The 24,055-nt window shown below is 44.6% G+C and overlaps 1 protein-coding gene, 1 long non-coding RNA gene and 1 pseudogene across 7 annotated transcripts in view; 2 read left to right on the top strand and 1 right to left on the bottom strand.

The window, feature by feature from the left end:
- Positions 1–795: 795 nt before the first annotated feature.
- LOC139363413 (uncharacterized) lies at positions 796–23,081 on the bottom strand. Of its 2 annotated transcripts, none has more exons than XR_011623775.1 (3): positions 22,943–23,081; positions 9,062–9,242; positions 796–934 (listed from the first exon to the last, which is right to left on the bottom strand). It is a non-coding gene; the product is annotated as an uncharacterized lncRNA (long non-coding RNA). The 2 variants fall into 2 exon arrangements; XR_011623776.1 differs by lacking the exon at positions 796–934 and adding an exon at positions 1,700–1,832.
- On the top strand, positions 3,820–5,130 carry LOC139363412 (cell division control protein 42 homolog pseudogene; annotated as a pseudogene).
- LOC105474544 (ring finger protein 8) overlaps positions 23,012–24,055 on the top strand; it is a 39,067-nt gene continuing 38,023 nt past the window's right edge. For 4 of the 5 annotated variants that reach the window (XR_982811.3, XM_011729323.3, XM_011729325.3 and 1 more), the window contains exon 1: positions 23,012–23,274. Coding sequence is in view for 3 of the 5 variants with exons in the window: in XM_011729323.3 (XP_011727625.1) it covers positions 23,164–23,274 (111 nt within the window). In the remaining 2 variants the exon portion in view is untranslated. The remainder of the gene's footprint in view (positions 23,275–24,055) is intronic. The other variant, XM_011729322.2, reaches the window with a different exon arrangement.

The raw sequence follows: 24,055 nt of genomic DNA, 5'->3' as shown, positions 1-24,055 counted from the left end.
TCATTTTGGTCGTCAGCTGTTGATTTTTTTCTTGGTAACCTTACTGTGAAATATCTCAAGAAAGGTAGCTGATTACGTTTCATCTACAAAGGACAGGTTGGAATGGTTTCCCCACCCAGAATTCCTTCCTAGGATTTATTTGAGAGTATTTCTTGGTTTCAGTCATTAGGAACCATATAAAAATTAAATTCAGCTATGTGTAACAAAAAACAAAAATAGGGCGGGCGCGGTGGCTCATGCCTGTAATCCCAGCACTTTGGGAGGCCGAGGCAGGTAGATCACAAGGTCAGGAGTTTGAGACCAGCCTAGCCAAGATAGTGAAACCCCGTCTCTACTAAAAATACAAAAAAAATTAGCCAGGCGTGGTGGTGGGCATCTGTAATCCCAGCTACTCAGGAGGATGAGGCAGGAGAATTGCTTGAACCCGGGAAGGTGGAGGTTGCAGTGAGCCGAGATCACACCACTGCACTCCAGCCTGACTGGGCAACAAGAGCGAGACACCGTCTATAGATAAATAAATAAATAAATAAATAAATAAATAAATAACAGTGACTTGTACAGGATGAGAATTTACTTCTCCCTCACATAAATGTCCAAAAGTAGGCAATCCAGGGCTAGTAAGATGACTGTTTCACAAAGTGCTTAGGAACCTGGACTCCCTCCCTGTGTCTTCATGGTCAGGATGGTAGCCAGCACTCCAACTATTTTTACACCAACTTTCCAAGCCACAGGATGAATTAAAGAGGCGACAAAGAAGAAAAAGGAAATGTGCCAGCAGTGTTGTAAGGAAGGTTCCAGGAAGGTGCCCCATCATACCTCCTCCTACAACTCACAGCAGAACTTAGTCCGTGGTAGGTTGCACCTAGTTGCAGGAGAGGTTGGGAGGATGAGTCCATTGCAGGCAACCATATGCCTGGCTAAAAGGATTCTGGTACTATGGAGGAAGGGGAACACAGACGTTAGGATTCAGGAACAGTCTCTACAATAAGAACTTATAAAAATAAGTTGACAATAGAGACAGACTTTCCCATAAGCATACAGAAAGGGAATGTGTGTTCAAAATCTAAGTCACTCTTCACAATTAACTTTGGAATTTAACCTTTGTCATAAAACACAAATACTTTCTACTTGATATTATTTGAACTGAAGCTATTAATTGTTCCTGAGGCTAAAAATAACCTGAACTAGTCTTCATTCAAACATCTGCTTTTCATTTATGCAGGAAGTCAAGCATTTTCTGAGACAGGTTTGTTTGATCATGACTAGAAAATTGATGAAATCTTCCGAACCAATCCTGGCATACTCTAACCTACAGTTTATCCAATAGTTCTACAATTTAAATCTCTACAAGATTCTACTTAAAACAGGCCCTGCCTCTGTTTGTATTGATCTGCAAAGGGATAGTGGCACAGATTCCTCAAACAGTGACTTTATTTGCTTCTAGAGGCAAGAGCCTCTTGTTGACAGCATTTGGCTTGCCTTGAACTGGACTTTGCATTTCAAAACAGTTATGTAAAGCTTTGAGGATTGGAGGCAAAAACTAAGCGCCTGTAACCGAGCCTTTCATACCTCTCTCAGGACGTCCAACACTCATTTCCTCGTTGGAGACAGTTTTGGAAGCTGCCATAGATGCCAAGGTGATGATTTTAGATTCTTGATGAAAAGGATGAGCTTCCCACAGAATCAGCCTAAAGTGCAGTACCACAAGACCAGGGTCTTCTGAGCCTGTGCCAGCTTGCCAGGATAGGTGCCACATGCCCACAACTATGGCCAACCAAGGCATCTCCCAAGGAAAGGCATCCACTTGCTTTGGCAAAGGCTGAATTAGAATTCTTGGAAGCAAGGAGAATCCCTGTTCAGTTTGGTTCTGCAGGTGGTGTGGCTTCTGCAGGGTGAGTGTGACAGTCCCTGCCTGAAGTGAGAGCCATTGTGGGGAATCTGGGAGCCAGACCCTGGGCTACTTTTGCTTGTATGGATACTAAGCTTGTCTCAATAGTGACCCCACTAAACCTGCCCCACCCAACCCAGCTATCTGAAAGGAAAGCCCAAACCTCTTCAAACCACTGGTCTCCAAACTTAATTTCCTTCCTTTACTTTTAACCTATCTGTGTGTTTATGTCCAATGTGGATTTCTTATTTTATTTTTTATTTTTTTGAGATGGAGTCTTGCTTTGCTGCCCAGGCTGGAGTGCAGTGGGTCAATCTCAGCTCACTGCAACCTCTGCCCCCTGAGTTCAAGCGATTCTCCTCCCTCAGCATCCTGAGTAGTTAGGACTACAGGTGCCCGCCACCACACTCTGCTAATTTTTGTATTTTTAATAGAGATGGGGTTTCACCATGTTAACCAGGCTGGTCTCCAACTCCTGACCTCAGGTGATCCACCCGCCTCAGCCTCTTAAAGTGCTAGGATTACAGGCATGAGCCACTGTGCCCAGCCTCAATGTGGATTTCTTTTTTTTTTTTTGAGACGGAGTCTCGCTCTGTCGCCCAGGCTGGAGTGCAGTGGCCGGATCTCAGCTCACTGCAAGCTCCGCCTCCCGGGTTCGGGCCATTCTCCTGTCTCAGCCTCCTGAGTAGCTGGGACTACAGGCGCCCGCCACCTCGCCCGGCTAGTTTTTTGTATTTTTTAGTAGAGACGGGGTTTCACCGTGTTAGCCAGGATGGTCTCGATCTCCTGACCTAGTGATCCGCCCGTCTCGGCCTCCCAAAGTGCTGGGATTACAGGCTTGAGCCACCGCGCCCGGCCTCAATGTGGATTTCTTAAAGACGATGTAGTTGGGTCTTGTTCTCCAGTCCAGTCTGACAAGCTCTTGTTTTTAATTGGTGTATTTAAACCATTTGCAATTAATATTATTAATATGGTTGGATTTAGTCTACCATTTTATTTCTTTTTCTGTTTGTTCCCTTTCTTCCCCCCACCCTTTCCTGTCACCTTTTGAATTATTTGAATAACATATTTGTTGGCTTTTGACTATATATATATTTTTAAGAGATTGCTCTGAAGATTACAGTATACAGGGCCGGGCACGGTGGCTCAAGCCTGTAATCCCAGCACTTTGGGAGGCCGAGACGGGCGGATCACAAGGTCAGGAGATCGAGACCATCCTGGCTAACACGGCGAAACCCCGTCTCTACTAAAAACACAAAAAATTAGCCGGGCGAGGTGGCGGCGCCTGTGGTCCCAGCTACTCGGGAGGCTGAGGCAGGAGAATGGCGGGAACCCGGGAGGCGGAGCTTGCAGTGAGCTGAGATCTGGCCACTGCACTCCAGCCTGGGTGACAGAGCGAGACTCCGTCTCAAAAAAAAAAAAAAAAAAAAAAAAAAAAAAAAAAAAAAAAAAGATTACAGTATACATACCTAAAGTTGTTCACAGTCTGTTTACAGTTTATATTTTATCTCTTTTATTAAAATTCAGAAGTATTACAACAATTTAGGTCCTTAATCTCTCCTTCCTTTATAATTGTTACATGAATTACATATACATCCATTGAAAACCTTACCAGATACTATTATCATTTTGTTCTCAACAGTCATACATATTTGAAGGAACTGAAGAGGACACTTTACCTGTCATGTTTTTCCTTCAGTCCTTAAGTTCCAGGTTTCTTTCTGGTATAGTTGTTTGCCTTCAGCCTAAATAACTTTCTTTAGCACTTAGAACAGATCTGCCAACAGTTCTCTTAGTTGTCTTTCATCTGAGAATGCCTTTATTTTGCCTTCATCTTGAATCTATTTTCTCTTGATATGGATTTTTTTTTTTTTAAACTTTCTGGCACTTTACCCACGTTGTTCCATCATCATTTTTTCCATGGCTTCTGATAAGAAATCTGCAGTCATGCCCGGTGGAGAAGCTGAGGTCAACATCAGATTTGAAATATTTAAAGTGGATACAAAACTATTTCAGCAATGCAGACAATTAAGTGTGTTGTTGTGGGCGATGGTGCTGTTGGTAAAACGTGTCTCCTGATATCCTACACAACAAACAAATTTCCATCGGAATATGTACCAACTGTTTTTGACAACTATGCAGTCACAGTTATGATTGGTGGAGAACCATATACTCTTGGACTTTTTGATACTGCAGGGCAAGAGGATTATGACAGATTACGACCGCTGAGTTATCCACAAACAGATGTATTTCTAGTCTGTTTTTCAGTGGTCTCTCCATCTTCATTTGAAAATGTGAAAGAAAAGTGGGTGCCTGAGATAACTCACCACTGTCCAAAGACTCCTTTCTTGCTTGTTGGGACTCAAATTGATCTCAGAGATGACCCCTCCACTATTGAGAAACTTGCCAAGAACAAACAGAAGCCTATCCCTCCAGAGACTGCTGAAAAGCTGGCCCGTGACCTGAAGGCTGTCAAGTATGTGGCGTGTTCCGCACTCACACAGAAAGGCCTAAAGAATGTATTTGACGAAGCAATATTGGCTGCCCTGGAGCCTCCAGAACCGAAGAAGAGCCGCAGGTGTGTGCTGCTATGAACATCTCTCCAGAGCCCTTTCTGCACAGCTGGTGTCGGCATCATACTAAAAGCAATGTTTAAATCAAACTAAAGATTAAAAATTAAAATTCGTTTTTGCAATAATGACAAATGCCCTGCACCTACCCACATGCACTCGTGTGAGATAAGGCCCATAGGTATGGCCCCCCCTTTCCCCTCCCAGTACTAGTTAATTTTGAGTAATTGTGTATTGTCAGAAAAGTGATTAGTACTAGTTTTTGTTTTGTTGTTTGAAAAAAAAAAAAAAAGTAGTGGGTTTTTTTTTTTTTTTTTTTTGGTTTAAAAGCAAGGCATGCTTGTGGATGACTGTAACAGACTAATTGGAATTGTTGAAGCTGCTCCCTGGTTCCACTCTGGAGACATCTGGGACATCTTAGTGTTTTTTGTTTTTTTTTTTCCCTCCTCTTTTTTGGGGGGGAGTGTGTGTGGGGTTTGTTTTTTAGTCTTGTTTTTTTAATTCATTAACCAGTGGATAGCCCTTAAGGGGAGGAGGACGGATTGATTCCACATTCCACTTCCTAGATCTAGTTTAGAAAACATGTTCCCCATCTGGTGCTCTTAGGAAGGAGTATAGTAAATGCCTCATTTAATAACATACTCCTTTTTGAAAGTTGCCTTTTCTCTCCACCCTTGAGTAGATCCAGTATTTGATGAAACTCATGAAAGTGGGTGGAGCCTGTCTTGCCCCTCCTCTTTTCTAGGACGCACTATATGTGACTGTGACTTTCAAGGACATTTGTTTGCCATTCACTGTTTTTTTTTGGGAAGTTGATTTCTAACTTCTTTCACTGATAAATGAAGAAAAGTATTGCACCTTTGAAATGCATCAAATGAATTGAGTTTGTAATTAAAAAAAATTTTTTCCCTCTCAGTCATTGTCTTATATGCTTAGCGTAGATTTGCAGCTCAGTAGTATATGGTGTTCCTAGAATGCAGCTGAAGACCTGGTATGTAGAGGAAATACGAGGGGTGGTGCTAGAAGACAGACATCTGTGGAATGATTCACATCCTCTCAAGTTAGGAGGATGGAGGCCTGCTTCATTAAGAAGCTGGGGGTAGGGTGGGGGTGGGGAGAACACTTAACAACATGGGGACCAGTCAGGGGAATCCCCTTATTTCTGTTTTGCATATGAGGAACCCTAGAGCAGCCAGGTGAGGCTCTCTAGTTTAATAAAAATCATGGAAAGAGTCTTAATAAAGACTCTTAATAAGTGCTAATAGGGATTTTATCAGCTTATTTTGGTTGCAGTTTCCAATTTTTAAAAATGTTGAGGTAATCTTTCCCACCTTCCCAATCCTAATTCTTGTAGATTCATTAGTGTTGAACCAATGCTTTCTCATGTCTCAATTCTTTGTATATGCATTCTTTTCAGATGTATTAAACAAACAAAAACCCTTCAAAAAAAAAAAAAAAGAAATCTGCAGTCATGCCTGTAATCGCAGCACTTTCGGAGGCCGAGGTGGGGGGATCACAAGGTCAGGAGTTCGAGACCAGCCTGGCCAATATGGTGAAAACTGTCTCTACCAAAAATTAGCCGGGCATGGTGGTCCATGCCTGTAATCCCAGCTACTCAGGAGACTGAGGCAGCAGAATCACTTGAACCCAAGAAGTGGAGGTTGCAGTGAGCTGAGATTGCACCACTGCACTCCAGCCTGGGTGACAGAGTGAGACTCCGTCTCAAAAAAAAAAAAAGAAATCCACAGTCATTGAATAATTTTCTGTGTTTAATTCATTATTTTCCTCTGACTTCTTTTTAAAACAAATAACTGGTAAAATGTACATATCAGAAAACTTGCCATCTTAATCATTTATAAGTATACAGTAGTGTTAGGCACATTCACATGTGTGCAGTCAATCTCCAAAATTCTCACCTTGCAAAATTGACACTCTATACTCATTAAACAACAGCTCCCATTCTCTTCTGCCCCCAGCCCCTGGCAACCACCATTCTACTTTCTGTCTTTTTGAATTTGAATTTTCTAGGTACCTCATAGAAGTGGAAGCATATAGTATTTGTCTTTTTGTGACTGGCTTCTTTCACTAAGCACAATGTCCTCAAGGTTCATCCACGTTTTAGCATGCATCAGAATTTCCCTCCTTTTCTAAGGTTAAATTTTGATTGTGTGTATATACCACATTTTGTTTATCCATTCATCTGTTGACGGGCACTTGTGTTGCTTCCATCTTTTGACTTGTGAATAATGCTGCTATGAACATGGGTGTGCAAACATCTTTTCAAGACCCAGCTTCCAATTATTTGGGTATATACTCAGAAGTGGGATTGCTGATAATTCTATTTTTTAATTTTCTCAGGAACTTCTGTATTGTTTCTCAGACTGCTTTTGAGATTTTTTTTTTTTTAAGTTTCTGGAGTTTGATTATGTGTCTGAGTATAAGTTGTTTGTGTTTGTTTTCTGGTGTTTGTTCATTTTTTGCATTCATCCTGTTTGGGGTTCACTAATTTTCTTGAATCTGTAATTTTATATCTTTCATCAAATTTGAGCATATTTCTTCAAGTAGTTCCTTTTCTGCACCAATCTTTTATTCCTCCCCTGGGACTCCAGTGATATGAACATTAGACCCTGAGACTGTTCATTATTTTTGCAATCTTTTTTTCTTTCTGTTCTTCAGAATAGATAATTCCTCTTCATTTATCTTCAAGTTCATTAACTTCCTCTTCTGTGGTCTCCATTCTGCTATTAAGCCCACCTAGTTAATTTTTATTTCAGATACTGTGTTTTTTGGTTCTAAAATTCCCATTTGGTTCTTTTTATAGTTTCTATTTTTCTGCTGAAAGCTTCTGTCTTTCCCTTTATTACAAGTATGTTTACCATTATTTCATCCAGCATACTTATAATAGATGTTTTAAGTCTTTATCTGATAATTCTAACCTCTTGGTCATATTGGTGCTGCCATCTTTTTTTTTTTTTTTTTTTTTTTTTGCTTTTTTTATTATTATACTTTAAGTTCTAGGGTACATGTGCACAACGTGCAGGTTTGTTACATAGGTATACATGTGTCATGTTGGTTTGCTGCACCCATTAACTCATCATTTACATTAGGTATTTATCCTAATGCTATCCCTCTCCCACTCCCCACCCAACGACAGACCCTGGGGTGTGATGTTCCCCACCCTGTGTCCAAGTGTTCTCATTCTCATTGTTCAGTTCCCACCTATGAGTGAGAACATGTGGTGGTTGGTTTTCTGTCCTTGTGATAGTTTGCTCAGAATGATGGTTTCTAGCTGCATCCATGTCCCTGCAAAGGACATGAACTCATCCTTTTTTATGGCTGCATAGTATTCCATGGTATATTAATCCAGTCTATCATTGATGGACATTTGGGTTGGTTCCAAGTCTTTGCTATTGTGAATAGTGCCGCAGTAAACATATGTGTGCATGTGTTTTTATAGTAGCATGATTTATAATCCTTTGGATATATACCCAGTAATGGGATGGCCGGGTCAAATGGTATTTCTAGTTCTAGATCCTTGAGGAATCGCCACACTATCTTCCACAATGGTTGAACTAGTTTACAGTCCCACCAACAGTATAAAAGCATTCCTATTTCTCCACATCCTCTCTGGTGCTGGCATCTTTGATCATCTTTTCCCATAAAAATTGGTAACATTTTCTAGAGCTTTGTGGAGCAATTTTGGATTGCATCCTGGATATTTTGAATAGTATTAATATGTTGTGAGACTCTGAATCTTGTTAAAATTCTTCTACAGCAAGAGTCAGCAAACTATGACCTGCAGGCCAAATCCAGCCTTCCCCCTGTTTTTATACGTAAACTTGTACTGGAACACAGCCTGGCTGCTTCATTTACATACTGTGCTGCTTTGGCACTACAATAGCAGGGTTGAGTGGTTGTGATGGAAGACTATATGGCACAAAGCTTAAAATATTTATTATCTGGCCTTTTGTGGAAAAAGTTTGCTCACCTCAGCTTTAGAAAGTGTAGGGCCGGGCGCGGTGGCTCACGCCTGTAATCCCAGCACTTTGGGAGGCCAAGGCAGGCGGATCATGAGGTCAGGAGATCAAGATCATCCTGGCCAACACAGTGAAACCCCATCTCTACTAAAAATACAAAAAATTAACTGGGTGTAGTGGTGGGCACCTGTAGTCCCAGCTACTCGGGAGGCTGAGGCAGGAGAATGGCGTGGACCCGGGAGGCAGAGGTTTCAGTGAGCTGAGATTGTGCCACTGCACTCCAGCCTGGGGGACAGAGTGAAGACTCCATCTAAAAAAAAAAAAAAAGTGTTGACTTTGTTTTTGTTTTGTTTGTTTTCATAGGCAATCAATCTAATGAGGTTCAAACTGCAAATTCTGTCTCATCATCTTGGGGACAGATCTAGGAGAGAGAAAATGAAATAGTTTTAATGGGGATTTCACTCTATACTCTCTGGCTCACAGGAACCCTTCTCCTAAGTCTTCTGGTCAGAGAGATGGGGTTTCTCTCAGAGTTTCTGCTGTCTCTGCTACCATGCAGCTCCCCAACTGGACCTATTCTCATCTCAAAGCTGTGATAGAAAAGAAGAAAATTGGAGGAAACTCACCCCATACAGACAGTTTCCTCAAGCTTTGATTCCTTTCTGTAATTTGGCTGCTTGTTTACTTTTCAGAGTCCTTAGTTGCATTTTGTCCAGAATTTTTAGTTGTGATCAGTGGCAGAGACTGCAGTGCCTTACTCCATTTTGTCTGGTACTGGAAACCTCCCAACTTCTTTGTGACCACGACCTATAGTGAAAAAACACATTTTACATTGAGACTCAGTACACACACACACACACACACACACACACACACACACACAGAGAGAGACATCAGTGTTTCACAAGCAATGCTGTGTGTGATGGCCTTTTACTTATTCTATTGTATTCCTTTTCAGTTTTGTTATTGTTTCTTAATGGTGATAAGAGACCAGTGTGATGGCTCATGTGGGAGGATCGCTTGAGGCCAGGAGTTTGAGACCAGCCTGGGCAACATAGTGAGACCTCATCTATACAAAAGCCAAAATTAGCCCAGCACGGTGGCACGCATCTGTAGTCCTAGCTACCTGAGATGCTGCTGAGGCGAGAGGATCATTGCTTGAGCCCAGAGGTTTGAGGTTACAGTGAGCTACGATCCTGCCATTGCACTCCAGCCTTGGTGAGAGAGTGAGACCTTGTCAATAAATAAATAGTGCTAAGACTCATTACTCGGCGTTAACCTAAGTTTGAAAAACAGAGCTCTAAACACTGTCACTGAAACAGGAGAGGCAAGGCTTCTACTAGCTGAAATACGCACATTTAAACAAGTCCTGAATAATATATACCACAACTGATGATACAATAAACTTGCGAGTCAAAAAATGTGATGAGAATTGCATAATAACCTTTAATTGTAGAACTCCAGGTTCTCCATGTGAGAAACACCTGACTCTCTGCTCCCCTTCCTCAACACTTGACAAAGGTGAACGGAGTTAGGGATCTTTGTAATCTTTTGTAGTCCAAAAATAGCCAACTCAAAGTGATATGACGCAACTGTAAGTCATCCAAAATCTAAATTTTATATTAGGTGCCTGATACACATGTTACTTGCAAAATAAACAGCCTGAAGCCAACTCAGAGGAAAACAAAGTGATCATTATTGATGCCTGATTCTCACTGCCTTCTGCTGCTGCTGCCCCCTTTAGCTCCCCTCCCTTCTTTCCTTCCTCCCCTCTTCCTGAATAAAATCAGCTGGGTAATGAATTTTTTTTTTCTTTCCGAGATGGAGTTTCTCTCTGTCACCCAGGCTGGAGTGCAGTGGCGCGATCTCGGCTCACTGCAACCTCTGCCTCCCGAATTCAAGCAATTCTCCTGCCTCAGCCTCCAGAGTAGCTGGGATTACAGGCGACCACCACTGCGCCCGGCTAATTTTGTATTTTTAGTAGAGACGGGATTTCGCCATGTTGGCCAGGCTGGTTTTGAACTCCTGACCTCAGGTGATCTGCTCACCTCTGCCTCTCAAAGTGCTGGGATTACAGGCATGAGCCACCAGCCTGGCTGGTAATAAATATTCTATCTGGATACTGATCCTTGGCAAGTTAAAGGACGTAGATGCTTAAACAGTCAGGGCCCCCACCGAAAAGGTGGTTACTAATTTTAAGTACCTCCAAAATATCTACCTTAATTACTGATTAAAGACACCTCCAGGCTGGGCGCAGTGGCTCACGCCTGTAATCCCAGCACTTTGGGAGGTCGAAGCGGGTGGATTATGAGGTCAGGAGATCAAGACCATCCTGGCTAACATGGTGAAACACTGTCTCTACTAAAAATACAAAAATTAGCCGGGTGTGGTGGTGGGTGCCTGTAATCCCAGCTACTCGGGAGGCTGAGGCAGGAGAACTGCTTGAACCTGGGAGGCGGAGCTTGCTGTGAGCCGAGATCACGCCACTGCACTCCAGCCTGGGCGACAGAGCGAGACTCCATCTCAAAAAAAAAAAAAAAAAAAAGACACCTCCAGAATATCGTAAATTTGATTACCTGTTACAAGTGCTTCTGAAATATAATAAACTTGATCGAAGGTATCAGAAATATCTTACAGCTCTATACTTGAAACCCTATGTTTACATAAAATAGCACTGAACACACAAGCCGACCAAAGCAAGTGGTTACTTTTCCCCTTCTCGTCGTCTTCTGGTTTTCTAAAACATTTCCTTTTCCAAGATGAAAGACATCTTTTCCTGATTCCTTCAGTGTGGAGTCTTACATTTTGGGGATGGGTGGAGACGAGAAGGTGGTAGAATAAACGAGTATGAGAAAAGGTAGAATGAATAAGAATGTGGTGCCCTAAGTCCCACCTCCCTACTTCTCCCTACCACACACTCAGGCTGCATCATCCCATCTGGGATTTCATCTCCCCCAGTCACCCTGAATTCCTCCAAGTCTATGGTACCAATCTGAGCACTCACTGCCCACCCCACCCCCAAGATGGCTACATGCAGCAATATATTGAAAAGTTGGCCTGTGGTCTCAAGATAGAAAGTATTCGGAGAAACACAGGACTTTCCTTGAGATGCTACATCAAGACCCTTTTCTTCTCCACTCAATCTTTTGAAAACATAATGAAAAATTCCATCTCGCCTTTATTGAAACACACAGGGAAACCACACCTCAGCTGGCAGAGCTATGCCCCCAAAGTGGACCGACCCTTGCTCACAGCAGGAACTATGTGTTTTAGACATTTTAAAAACCCATCTTGCTGGCCGGGCGCGGTGGCTCAAGCCTGTAATCCCAGCACTTTGGGAGGCCGAGACGGGCGGATCACGAGGTCAGGAGATCGAGACCATCCTGGCTAACACCGTGAAACCCCGTCTCTACTAAAAATACAAAAAACTAGCCGGGCGAGGTGGCGGGCGCCTGTAGTCCCAGCTACTCCGGAGGCTGAGGCAGGAGAATGGCCTAAACCCGGGAGGCGGAGCTTGCAGTGAGCTGAGATCCGGCCACTGCACTCCAGCCCAGGCTACAGAGCAAGACTCCGTCTCAAAAAAATAAAAAATAAAAAAAAACCCATCTTGCTTGGACATGGGTTGTTTTTAAAAAGTATAATATTGATTGAAGAGATTTCTACTTTATAACATCAACAATTTAAAGAGGAGGAAGCTTTTATTTTTATGTGTCTTGGATGAGAGAGTGTAGAAAAGGCATGGGGAGATAGTGTTTGTATCTGCAGAAGCCAACGCTCCCTTCTTCCACAACGGTAGCTGACCATTATTGGTACTTACTCTGTATCTTACAAGAATTGACCCACAAAACAATCCTATAAGTTAGGTGCTATACTTAGCATCACCTTCATCTTACAAATGGGGAAACTGAGGCTTGGAATGGTCAAGAAGCTTGCCCAAGGTCTCATGTAGCAACTAGCCGAGCTAGGATTTGAACAGTGGGGCTCCAGAGTCCATGGGCATAACTACTATGCTACAGTAACCTCTAGTTTACCACTGAATTAAAAGCTGGTCTTACACAAAAGCCATGGAGTGAGCAAAAATTCCATCCTTTTACTTCTATTCCAGAGAGATAAAAACAAAGGAAATGGGAGAAATAATGTTATTATCATCATTTTAATTTGTTAACTTGAGTTCTAAAGTCTGGCAGAATTCATGCTCCTCTTCCCACAATTTAGAGTTGTTTCTGGGAAGGACTAATCAACCAGGGCCTGAATTTCCCAGCCTCCCTCAGATCTAGGTGGGGTCATGGACCAGTTCTCTCCAGTAAAATGTGAGCCAAAGGAGTGTATGTCACTTTGGGGACAAGACAATGAAGAAGCAAGTGTACCTTCTCCATTCTCTCTTCCCCTGTTTTGCCTTCTCGATGCAGAGGACTCCAAGCCCTAGGGAACAGAGAAGCTACAGAAAGAAAGTAGTCTGAGTACTTGAATGACTTAATGGAAGGCTGTCCACTGTCTAGGGACACTGAACAAATACGTGAGTAAGAAATAACCTTCTGTTGTGTTAAACCACTGAAACTTGGGGTTTGTATGTTACCGCAGCTAGCATTACCTTAATATATAAAGCACACAACCAATGACTGTCAAAGAGCCCCCAGCATGTCCCTGCGCCCTTTCTGTTCTAGTTCCTTACTGCTGCATAACCACATCAAAACTAAGTGTCTTAACCCAACCATCGTATTATGCTCACCGACTCTGTGGGTCAGGAATTCAGGTGGGGTACAACAGAGCTTGGATCTCCTCCACAATGTCTGGAGCCTCAGCTGGAAGACACAGAGGACTGGGGATGATTCAGGGTCAGGCTGATGTTATCCAGGGGAACCTTCATTCCCATGACTGGCCATTGATGCTGGATGTCAATTGGGACCTCAGTTGGGGTTGTCAGGCAGGACATCTGCATGTGGCCTCTTCATGTGATCTCTCCACTTCCTTATGTAGACTAGTTTCCAGCAGTGAACATCCCAAAAAGACCAGGTGGAAGCTATATCACCTTTTATGACATAGCATTACTTCTGCTGGAGTCCCATGCCCATCTAGATTCAAGGGGAGGAAATATAAACTCCACCTTGCAATGTGAGGAATGTCAGTGTCACATGGTAAGAGCAAGAGGGATGGGAGATCTTGTAATCATCTTTTAAAAGAGTGACCTGCCACACTTCCTTTTCATAATTCTTTTATTTTTTCCTTCCTTCCTTCCTTCCTTCTTTCCTTCTTTCCTTCCTTCCTTTTCTTCTTCTTCCTCTTCCTCTTCCTTCTCCTCTTCTTCTTCTTCTTCCTCTTCTCTTCTCTTCTTTCTCTTCTCTTTTTCTTTTTTTGAGACAGGGTTTTGGGGTTTCACTGTGTTACCAAGGCTGGAGTGCAGTGGCACAATCATGCAGTCTTGACCTTCCAGGCTCAGGCGATCCTCCCACCTCAGTCTCCCAAGTAGCTGGGACCACAGGTGCACAGTATTTTTTTTTTTTTTTTTTTTTTTTTGTAGAGCTAGAATCTTCCTATGTTGCCCAGGCTGTTCTTGAGCTCCTAGGCTCAAGTGATCTTCTCACCACGGCCTCCCAAAGTGCTGGGATTATAGGTGTGAGCCACTGTGCCCAGCTTTTCCATACTTTTCTCATCCCTTTCCCTTTCTTCTTCTTGCCCTGTACTTTCTCTCCTTCTTGTCATGTTCCTTCCCCACTCCCCAAGCCTGTCCACAGTCAGCTCTAACATTCCTCAGTTCTGTTTAATTGACATTAACTGAGCATATATAATGTGACAGTTGTCAGTTTCACGTAGATAACCCCCTACTTACTTTTCCACATCCTGCTGTCTTTTCCCACTTCAGTTTTCCCTCTTGAGGTGGGTATGAGACAGGGTTTCTCAGCCTCAGCATTGTTGACATTTTGTATGGGATAACTCTTGTTGTGGGGACTATCTTGTGATTTGTAGGATGTTCAGCAGCATCCCTGGCCTCTAGTCATTAAATGCCAGTGGCACCTCTCCTCCTCATTTTTTGACAACCAAAAATGTCCCCAGACATTGCAAAATCACCCCCAGTTAAGAGCCACTGTTAAAAGGGAATATATAGGGCCGGGCGCGGTGGCTCAAGCCTGTAATCCCAGCACTTTGGGAGGCCGAGACGGGCGGATCACGAGGTCAGGAGATCGAGACCATCCTGGCTAACACGGTGAAACCCTGTCTCTACTAAAAATACAAAAAACTAGCCGGGCGAGGTGGCGGCGCCTGTAGTCCCAGGTACTCGGGAGGCTGAGACAGGAGAATGGCGTAAAACCCGGGAGGCGGAGCTTGCAGTGAGCTAAGATCCGGCCACTGCACTCCAGCCCGGGCAACAGAGCCAGACTCCGTCTCAAAAAAAAAAAAAAAAAGGGAATATATAGGGGAGGTAGAGTTGATAAAATCCCCAAATCTTAGAAGTCAGTGGTCTCGACGAGATCGGGCACGTTCAGGGTGGTATGGCCATAGACAGAAGTCAGTGGTCTTCAAACTGTTTTGGTCATGCACCCTTAGTAACAAAACAGTGTCTGAGACTACAACCCAATATGTGCATGTTTCTTTGTTCATATAAAGTCTATACATATCTTCTATGTTCTTTTTTGTAATTATAAAATAATCACAAAAGTAGGCATTTTTAAAAGGATTAGATAAAAACCTAATTAGAGGCCAGGTGTGGTAACTTACCCCTGTAATCCCAGCACTTTGGGAGGCCAAGGTAGGATTACTTTAACCTGGGAGTTCAGTACCAGCTTGGGCAACACAGTGAGACTCCACCAAAAAAAAAAAAAAAACAAGGAAGAAAGGAAGAAGAAGAAAAAAAACAAAACAAACAAACAAACAAAACTGTCCGGCACTGTGGCTCATGCCTGTAATCCTAGCACTTTGGGAGGCCAAGGCAGGCAGATCACTTGAGGTTAGGAGTTCAAGACCAGCCTGACCAACATAGTGAAACCCCGTCTCTACTAAAAATACAAAAATTAGCCAGAAATTGCTTGAACCTGGGAGGCGGAGGTTGCAGTGAGCTGAGATCATGCCACTGCACTCAGGCCTAGGCAACAGAGGGAGACTCTGTCTCAAAAAAAAAAAAAAAAAAAAAGACAAAAAAAAAAAACTAATTAGATATCCTGATATAATCATCTTGGTCACTCCCTGTGGATGGCCATTTCTAGTGCTAGACCATAATGAATGCAACCGCTAGGGCTAGACAGATCTAGCCTTACAGCACTGGTTTCTGTTTCCTGCACTGCCATTTACTAGTTGAGTTACATTTATTCATTCAATAAAATGTCAGGAATGCAATGGAAAACAAGAACCTTCAAGAAACTCTTAGTTTTCTCATAGGCAAAATGAGGATAACTTGCAGGATGGTAGTGAGGATTAATAAGACGATATACGATAAGCATATAATAGGCACTCAAAAGTGGTGCCTGTGAATTCATGGCAGGGCTATTTGTGACAGCAAAAGACCGGAAAGAGCCCTACTGCATATCAACAAAGGACTGGTTGAATAAACAATGTTATATCTATGAAGCAGGATGGGTACTCAAGGAAGTAACCATGTCCTCAGGATGCAACAACCATGGTGACCGTGGTGACTGTACAGTCAACACCATAACCCCAGCATTCACATTGTAGTCAAGCTCATTCAAGCAAAGTTGTCTCTAGTAGAGAATTTCCCCCATAGAGAGCATGCATATTTTGATTTTACCTGTCCTCAGACTGACCCTTTGCTCATCATAATAGTAAAAACCACACCCTTGGGTAGAGATGTAAGGTGCTAATGACACATGTGGGGAATGAATAGGCAGGCACAGCTACTGCGCATGTGCACCCAGAGGACCGCCCAGAGCGTGCTTCCTAGTAACACCTCTTCCCAATCCTTTAAGAAGGATGTAAGTCTCCCGTAAAGGGAGTCTCCCTAGTGCCAGTCTTGGCTGCCCCACCCTGAATCCTCTCTCAGGGTGGACTGCCTCTTCTGCACTTAACTTTCAAAATATTCTTTTTCCTTTGCAATAAATTGTTCTATGTTGCGTCTCCTGCTGTGTGTGTCTTGTTTAAATTCTTTTAAACTAAGAAGACAAGAACTAAGGTCTCACAACAGCCATCAACATCTACACAATAGAGCAATATACAGCTGTCAAGAGGAAGGAGGGACTGGGCACGGTGGTTCACACCAACACTTTGGGAGGCTAAGGGATTTTTTTTTTTTTAATTATTATTAAATTTAAAAAAGAGAGGCTGGGCGTGGTGGCTGACGCTTGAAATCCTAGCACTTTGGGAGCCCGAGGCAGGTGGATCATGAGGTCAGGAGTTTGAGACCAGCCTGGCCAACATAGTGAAACCCTGTCTCTACTAAAAACACTAAATTTAGCCAGACATGGTGGCGCGTGCCTGTAATCCCAGCTACTCAGGAGGCTGAGGCAGGAGAATTGCTTGAACCTGGGAGGCGGAGGTTGCAGTGAGCTGAGATCATGCCACTGCACTCCAGCCTGGTGACACAGCAAGACTCCATCTCAAAAAAAAAAAAAAAAGGAGAGAGAGAGAAAAGAGGAATATATGTATATATTGTTATGGAGTAATCTCCAGGATACTTAGTTAAAATAAGTGAGGTGAGGTACAGTGGGTGGGAGTGGGACTGAATGGGTGAAGCCCGAAGGATTATTTTTTGGGCGATAAACTATTTTCTCTGATGCTGTAATGGTGGACACATGACATATGCATCTATAAAAACCCATAGAACTTTGCAGTAAGAGTGAACCTTAACGTATATATTAATTTTAATGTGTACATTAGTCAATCATTATTAATGTAAAATGTATACAAATTCTAAGCAATCATTTAGCAGATCAGAGGATCCCACATAGAACAGACTATGACAAAAAAACCTGGCCGGGCATGGTGGCTCACGCCTGTAATCCCAGCATTTTGGGAGGCTGAGGCAGGCGGATCACGGGGTCAGGAGATCGAGACCATCCTGGCTAACATGGTGAAACCCCATCTCTACTAAAAATAAAAAAAATTAGCCGGGCATGGTGGTGGGCACCTGTAGTCCCAGCTACTCGGGAGGCTGAAGCAGGAGAATGGTGTGAACCCAGGAGGCAGAGCTTGCAATGAGCTGAGATTGGGCCACTGCACTTCAGCCTGGGCAACAGAGCAAGACTCCATCTCGGGAAAAAAAAAATCTAATCTAACTGTGTTACAAATGTATGAAACAACCTCTCTGAAGGGGTTTGAGGGAAAAGGGTGCTGACCTCAGCCACTTTGGAAATGAGTGGAGTCTGTAAGACCGAAGTTAAAAGACCTGCATACACGTACTGTACTATAGGTGATAAAGTAGTCTCCACAAGTGTATGGCTTAACAATTCTGAAATCACTATACATGTATACTGGAAATGGAAGATTAAGTCACGGGATGGCAGATGGTGGGATTCTGGGTTCTCACTTTTGAAGTAGAAGGTTACAGATGAACAAGGGGAGATAACTAGGATGATTCTGGGAGTGGATGAGAGTGGTAAGATATCAGAATGAACTCATGCCTAGCTTACAGATACACACACACATACAACACAAATGTGTATATATGCATAAACATTTATAAATATGTGTATATAGAAGGTTAGTATTCACCCATATGTTTATTTGCTCTGTCAGCTAAGAAGGCCTAGAAATGATGACATCCCACTAGCAATGACTGCACCTAGTGCCGAGAGTTTCTTGGTTTCTAATACCATTTTCCAAAAAAGGAACCAGAGATCCTTGGAGAAATAGCTGATTTTAGGTCTAGGGCATCTTGTGACAGAAAGTAAGGAAGTACTTAGCAAAACACAGCAATGGGAGTATGTCAAAAGGACACTATAGCCACCCAAAAGAGCTCTCAATGGCCGAAGTAGGAACAATCTGAGAAACAAAGCAGTATGAGATTATAACCCAAAGTATAAAATAAATATCCATGGGTTCACACTGACCTATTTTTCATTTTATTTATTTGTTTTTGAGACAGGTCTCGCTCTGTCACCCAGGCTGGGGTGCAGTGGCTCACTGCAGCCTTGACTTCTTGGGCTCAAGCAATCCTCCTGCCTCAGCCTCCCAAGTACCTGGGACCACAGGTGCATGCCACCATCACCCAGCTAAATTTTTAATTTATTATTTGTAGATAGAGGGTCCGGCTGTGTTGCCCAGGCCCATCTTGAACTCCTGGGCTCAAGTGATCCATTCATCTTGGCCTCCCAAAGTGCTGTGCTGGAACTATAGACATAAGCCACCGTACCCGGCCTGACACAAATAAGTGATTGAATAAATAACAGGGGAGGAGAGGCAAAGTCCCATGCAAAATTCCAGACAGTTTCTGTAGAGACCCTGCAGTCAAGGAAGGGCAGCAGAATTCCTCACTCCTTAAATTTAGCCTAGGAATAGTGACTTCATCCCAAAGAGTACAGTGTGGAAAGAGAGAAAAAAAAGAGTAAGTTTAGGCTGGGTGTGGTGGCTCACGCCTGTAATCCCAGCACTTTGGGAGGCTGAGGAGGGTGGATCATCTGAGGTCAAGAGTTCAAGACCAACCTGGCCAACATGGTGAAACCCCATATCTACTAAAAATACAAAATTAGCCGGGCATGGTAGTGTGTGCCTGTAATCCCAGCTACTTGGGAGGTTGAGGCAGAAGAATCGCTTGAACCCAGGAGGCAGAGATTGCAGTGAGTCGAGATCGCGCCATTGCACTCCACCTGGACAACAAGAGTGAAATTCCGTCTCAAAAAAAAAAAAAAAAAGCCGGGTGCTGTGGCTCACGCCTGTAATCCCAACACTTTGGGAGGCCGAGACAGGCGGATCACGAGGTCAGGAGATCGAGACCATCCTGGCTAACATGGTGAAACCCCGTCTCTACTAAAAATACAAAAAAAAAAATTAGCCAAGCATAGTGGCAGGCACCTGTAGTCCCAGCTACTCGGGAGGCTGAGGCAGGAAAATAGCGTGAACCCGGGAGGCAGAGCTTGCAGTGAGCTGAGATCACGCCACTGCAGTCTAGCCTGGGCCGCTGAGTGAGACTCTGTCTCAAAAAAAAAAAAAAAAAAAAGTAAGTTTACAATGGAGAAACCTGACAAAAACTACCTACATTTCCAAAGCCTGATTTCCTAACCATGGTTGCAATCCCAACGTGGAAAGTTTTACCTGTGTGGCACTGTCAGATCAAGAAATAAGAAACGCCAGGTGAACAAGATGAACACCAACAGGGATAGTTCATTCAAGTTGATAACATGTACCCTTGATATGATTCCATGAGAATGACACTTTACCTCTGTGGTCTTCCTTCCCCAAATCCATAACCTGAGTCTAATGAGAAAAACATCAGACAAATCCCAATTGAGGGACATTCTACAAAATATCTGTCTGGTACTCCTCAAATTGTTGAGGTCGTCAAAAACAAGGAAAGTCTGAGAATTTATCACAGCCAAGAGAAGCCTAAGGAGACACACAGACTAAATGTCAGGGCGGCTTCTAGGTGTGCTTGCTGTTCCTGGGATAGAATGCTAAGGTGGGGTGGGGGCACCAACAGATACCTATGCACAGCTTAGGGAAGCATCTCCATGAGTGCAGCTATGACTCTCACCAATGTTCCTGGCCCTCTGTGATGTCAGGGCCTGCATTTCTTGATCTGACTGCGCAACACAGATAAAACGTGCCAGGTTGGGATTGCACCCATGGTTAGGAAACTAGACTTTTGAAACAGACTTGAATTGACATCCTACTCTGTCATTTCATTTGTTACTTTGGGAGGATTACCAAAACCTCTCTGTGCGTCTTTTCTCATCATCTCTAACGTAGGGATTATAATTGTAACCACTAATAACTGGCTAATTTTTCTTTTTTCTTTTTGTTTGTAAAGCACAAATAAAGTATGTAGGGTGCTTGGCCTAGTACCTGGCACTTAGCACTCAGTAAATGTTAGCCATTTACTATTGTACACTGTGTAATTCATTTGGTGTATATAAATTTTCTTTTCTTGTTGTTTTCTTTTGTTTGTGTATTTGTTTTTGAGACAGAGTCTTGCTCAGTCGCCCAGGCTAGAGTGCAGTGGTGTGAGCTCAGATCACTGCAACTTCTGCCTCCCAGGCTCAAGGGATCCTCCCACCTCAGCCTCCCCAGTAGCTGGGATAACAGGTGCTCACCACCATGCCCGGATCATTTTTGTATTTTTACTAGAGACGGGGTTTTACCACGTTGGCCAGGCTGGTCTGGAACTCCTGACCTCAGGTGATCCACCTGCCTCGGCCTCTCGAAGTGCTAGGATTACAGGCGTGAGCCACCATGCCTGGCTGTGTTGTTGTTGTTGTTGTCGTTGTTGTTGTTGTTGTTTTTGATGGAGTTTCACTCTTGTTGCCCAGGCTGGAGTGCAATGGCAAGATCTCAGCTCACCGCAACCTCCGCCTCCTGGATTCAAGCGAGTCTCCTGGCTCAGCCTCCCAAGTAGCTGGGATTACAGGCATGTGCCACCACGCTGGGCTAACTTTGTATTTTTAGTAGAGACGGGGTTTCTCCATGTTGGTCAGGCTGGTCTTGAACTCCCAACCTCAGGTGATCTGCCCACCTCGGCCTCTCAAAGTGCTGGGATTACAGGCATGAGCCACCATGCCCAGACCTGGCTGTTTTTTGGACAGAATTTTATTTAGGAAAATTGTTTTCCTTCATTCCCCTGGTGCAAAAGAAAAAGAAAAAGAAAGAGGAAGAAAGAAGGAAGGAAGGAAGGAAAAGAGAAAGAAAAGAAAGAGAAAGAAAGAAAAAGAGAAAGAAAGAAAGAGAAAGCAAGAAAGAAAAAGAAAGAAGAAAGAAAGAATGAATGAAAGAAAAGAAAGAAAGAGAAAGAAAGAAAGAAAGAAAAAAGAGAAAAAGAAATTGTTAACTAGGTGTTGGAAAACTGAAAAGACAAAAGGGGCTCAACCATTGGAGGTACTCACTACAGGCAGCAGCTATCACACTGTATGGAAAATCCAAATGAGAGGCTGAATTTAAAAACAGTTTTTTAGTTGGCCGGGCTTGGTGGCTCATGCTTGTAATCTCAGCACTTTGGAAGGCAGAGGCGGTTGGATCCCTTGAATCCAGAAGACATGGCAAAACCCGATATCTACCAAAAAATACCAAAATTAGCTGGGCTTGGTGGCGCATGCCTGTAATCCCAGCTACTCTGGAGGCTGAGGCAGGAGAATCGCTTGAACACGGAGGCAGAGGTTGCAGTGAGCCGAGATCGCGCCACTGCACTCCAGCCTGGGTGACAAGGCAAGACCCAGTCTCTAATCAATAATAATAATAATAAAATTAACAGTTTTATTGAGTATAATTTACATGCCATAAAATTCACCCACTGAAAGTGTACACTTCCTTCACTTCACCTTACAGGGTCTCACTCTGTTGCTCAGGCTGCGATGCAGTGGCGCCATATTAGCTCACTGCAACCTCTGCCTCCCGGGGTCAGGAGATCCTCCCACCTCAGCCTCCCGAGTAGCGGGACTACAGGTGTGCACCACCACACCCAGCTAATTTTTCTTTTTTTTCTTTTTTCCTTTCTTTCTCTCCCTCCCTTCCTCCTTTTTTTTTTTTTTTTTTTTTTTTTTTGTAGAGACGGTGGCCAGGTTGGTCACAACTCCTGAACTCAAGCTATCTGCCCGCCTCGACCTCCAAAATGCTAGGATTACAGGCGTGAGCCACTGCGTCCAGCCACACTTCCATGACTTTTTAATAAACTTACACAGTTGTGCAATTGTCACCACAATCCACTTTTAGAACATTTCTACTTTCCTCCAATTTTTTCAAGCCCACCTGCATTCAATCCCCGCTCCCACACCTCGCCCCAGGTAACTGTGCTCTGTGTCTTTGTAGATTTGCCTAGTGTAATCTATTTTTTACTTCGGTAATATAAGGAGGTCGTGCAAAATAGAGACTATTTAGGAACAGACTAGGCAGACTTAAATCTGATGGAAAGGCCGGGCGCGGTGGCTCAAGCCTGTAATCCCAGCACTTTGGGAGGCCGAGACGGGCGGATCACGAGGTCAGGAGATCGAGACCATCCTGGCTAACACAGTGAAACCCCGTCTCTACTAAAAATACAAAAACTTAGCCGGGCGAGGTGGCGGGCGCCTGTAGTCCCAGCTACTCGGGAGGCTGAGGCAGGAGAATGGTGGGAACCCGGGAGGCGGAGCTTGCAGTGAGCTGAGATCCGGCCACTGCACTCCAGCCTGGGTGACAGAGCGAGACTCCGTCTCAAAAAAAAAAAAAAAAAAAAAATCTGATGGAAAGTTTAAAGTTGTTTAAAAGTGGGCTATAGTTTTACATGATTTTTTAAAAAAGAGGAAAGGTGAGGAGAGGTTCCACTTTGGGGCGACTAGGACTGAGGTGATGGTTCTGGAGGGGGCGAGCGAAGTTGTGAGGGGAGGAGAGCCCTCGCGTCACGCCCGCCCCGCTCAGGGCCGGATTGGCTCCTGACTCACCCTCTTTGCCCCAGGGCGGCCGCCGTCTCTTGCGCAGGCGCAGTGCTCCTGCTTCCTGGCCGAGGGCGGGCGAGCGGAGCCTGCATTCGCAGCGATCGCGAGCGTGTGGTGATTGCTTCTGTCTGTTGTTTAGATATGGAAGCTGAGAGGATGCACAGAGGCAGCCGGAGCCTGGGTCGGGGTCTCGCTCGGTGCTGACCGCCCCCGGGGTCGAGTAGGCGATGGGGGAGCCCGGCTTCTTCGTCACAGGAGACCGCGCCCGTGGCCGGAGCTGGTGCCTGCGGCGGGTGGGGATGAGCGCCGGGTGGCTGCTGCTGGAAGATGGGCGCGAGGTACGGGGGAAGGGGTCCTGTGGGGCGGAGGGCAGGGGCTGGAGGGAGCGGGGCTCGGGGAGGGAGGAAGGTGTCTTGCTGCGCTGAATGAATGGCAGAGAGGAGGCGGGCACCAGGAAGAGGAGCGAAGTGTCTGTGGGGGGTGGATTCCTGGGGAGAGAAGGGAGAAAGCGGTTCTGGCGCGAGCGACTGAAGGGTCTGCGGTGGGAGGTGTTTGGGGGAGAAATAGGGGCCGAATGAGAGAAAGAAAAGAGAGTTCGGCTCTGGGGAGCCATGGGGGGCCACAAGGCCCTGGCCCGCGGCCTGTGGGGCGAGAAGCTGGCCCCGTCCAGAGAGGCCTGGGCCAGCGGGTAGCGGGGCCGGGAAGGAGAGGGACGCGCAGAGAATGTGAGGAGACGCGGGGGTGTCGAGGAGGGGAGGGCGGGGGCTGGCCAGATCCCGTTTAGGGCGCACGGGGCCCCGCGGTGCCCAGGTCGGGGAACGGTGGCGGGGGCCGCGAGCCGCAGGGAAGCCGAGGCGGGGCCCGGCGCGTGAACTTTCTCGAGTTTGTTTTGAAAACGATTCAAGTTTTGGGCTTTGTCCCTTAAAACAAACTTTCACGTAGAACTGTCTTCCTCCTTCCCAACTCTGAGGAACATGGGCGACTTGGGCTGGGCCACATTTCTCCCGTGAGGCTCGGTACGGCCGAGTGGCACTCCCTGAGGTGGGTTGGGCAGGGATTCAGAGTTCTCTCCAGAGGCTGCCTCTCGTCTTTACTAATGCAGTTGCAAATGAAAACATT

Source organism: Macaca nemestrina, chromosome 5, assembly GCF_043159975.1.
Source record: "Macaca nemestrina isolate mMacNem1 chromosome 5, mMacNem.hap1, whole genome shotgun sequence".
Lineage (NCBI taxonomy): Eukaryota > Metazoa > Chordata > Mammalia > Primates > Cercopithecidae > Macaca > Macaca nemestrina.
The sequence above is the reverse complement of the archived record's forward strand: the minus strand, read 5'-3'. Positions and strand labels throughout refer to the sequence as shown.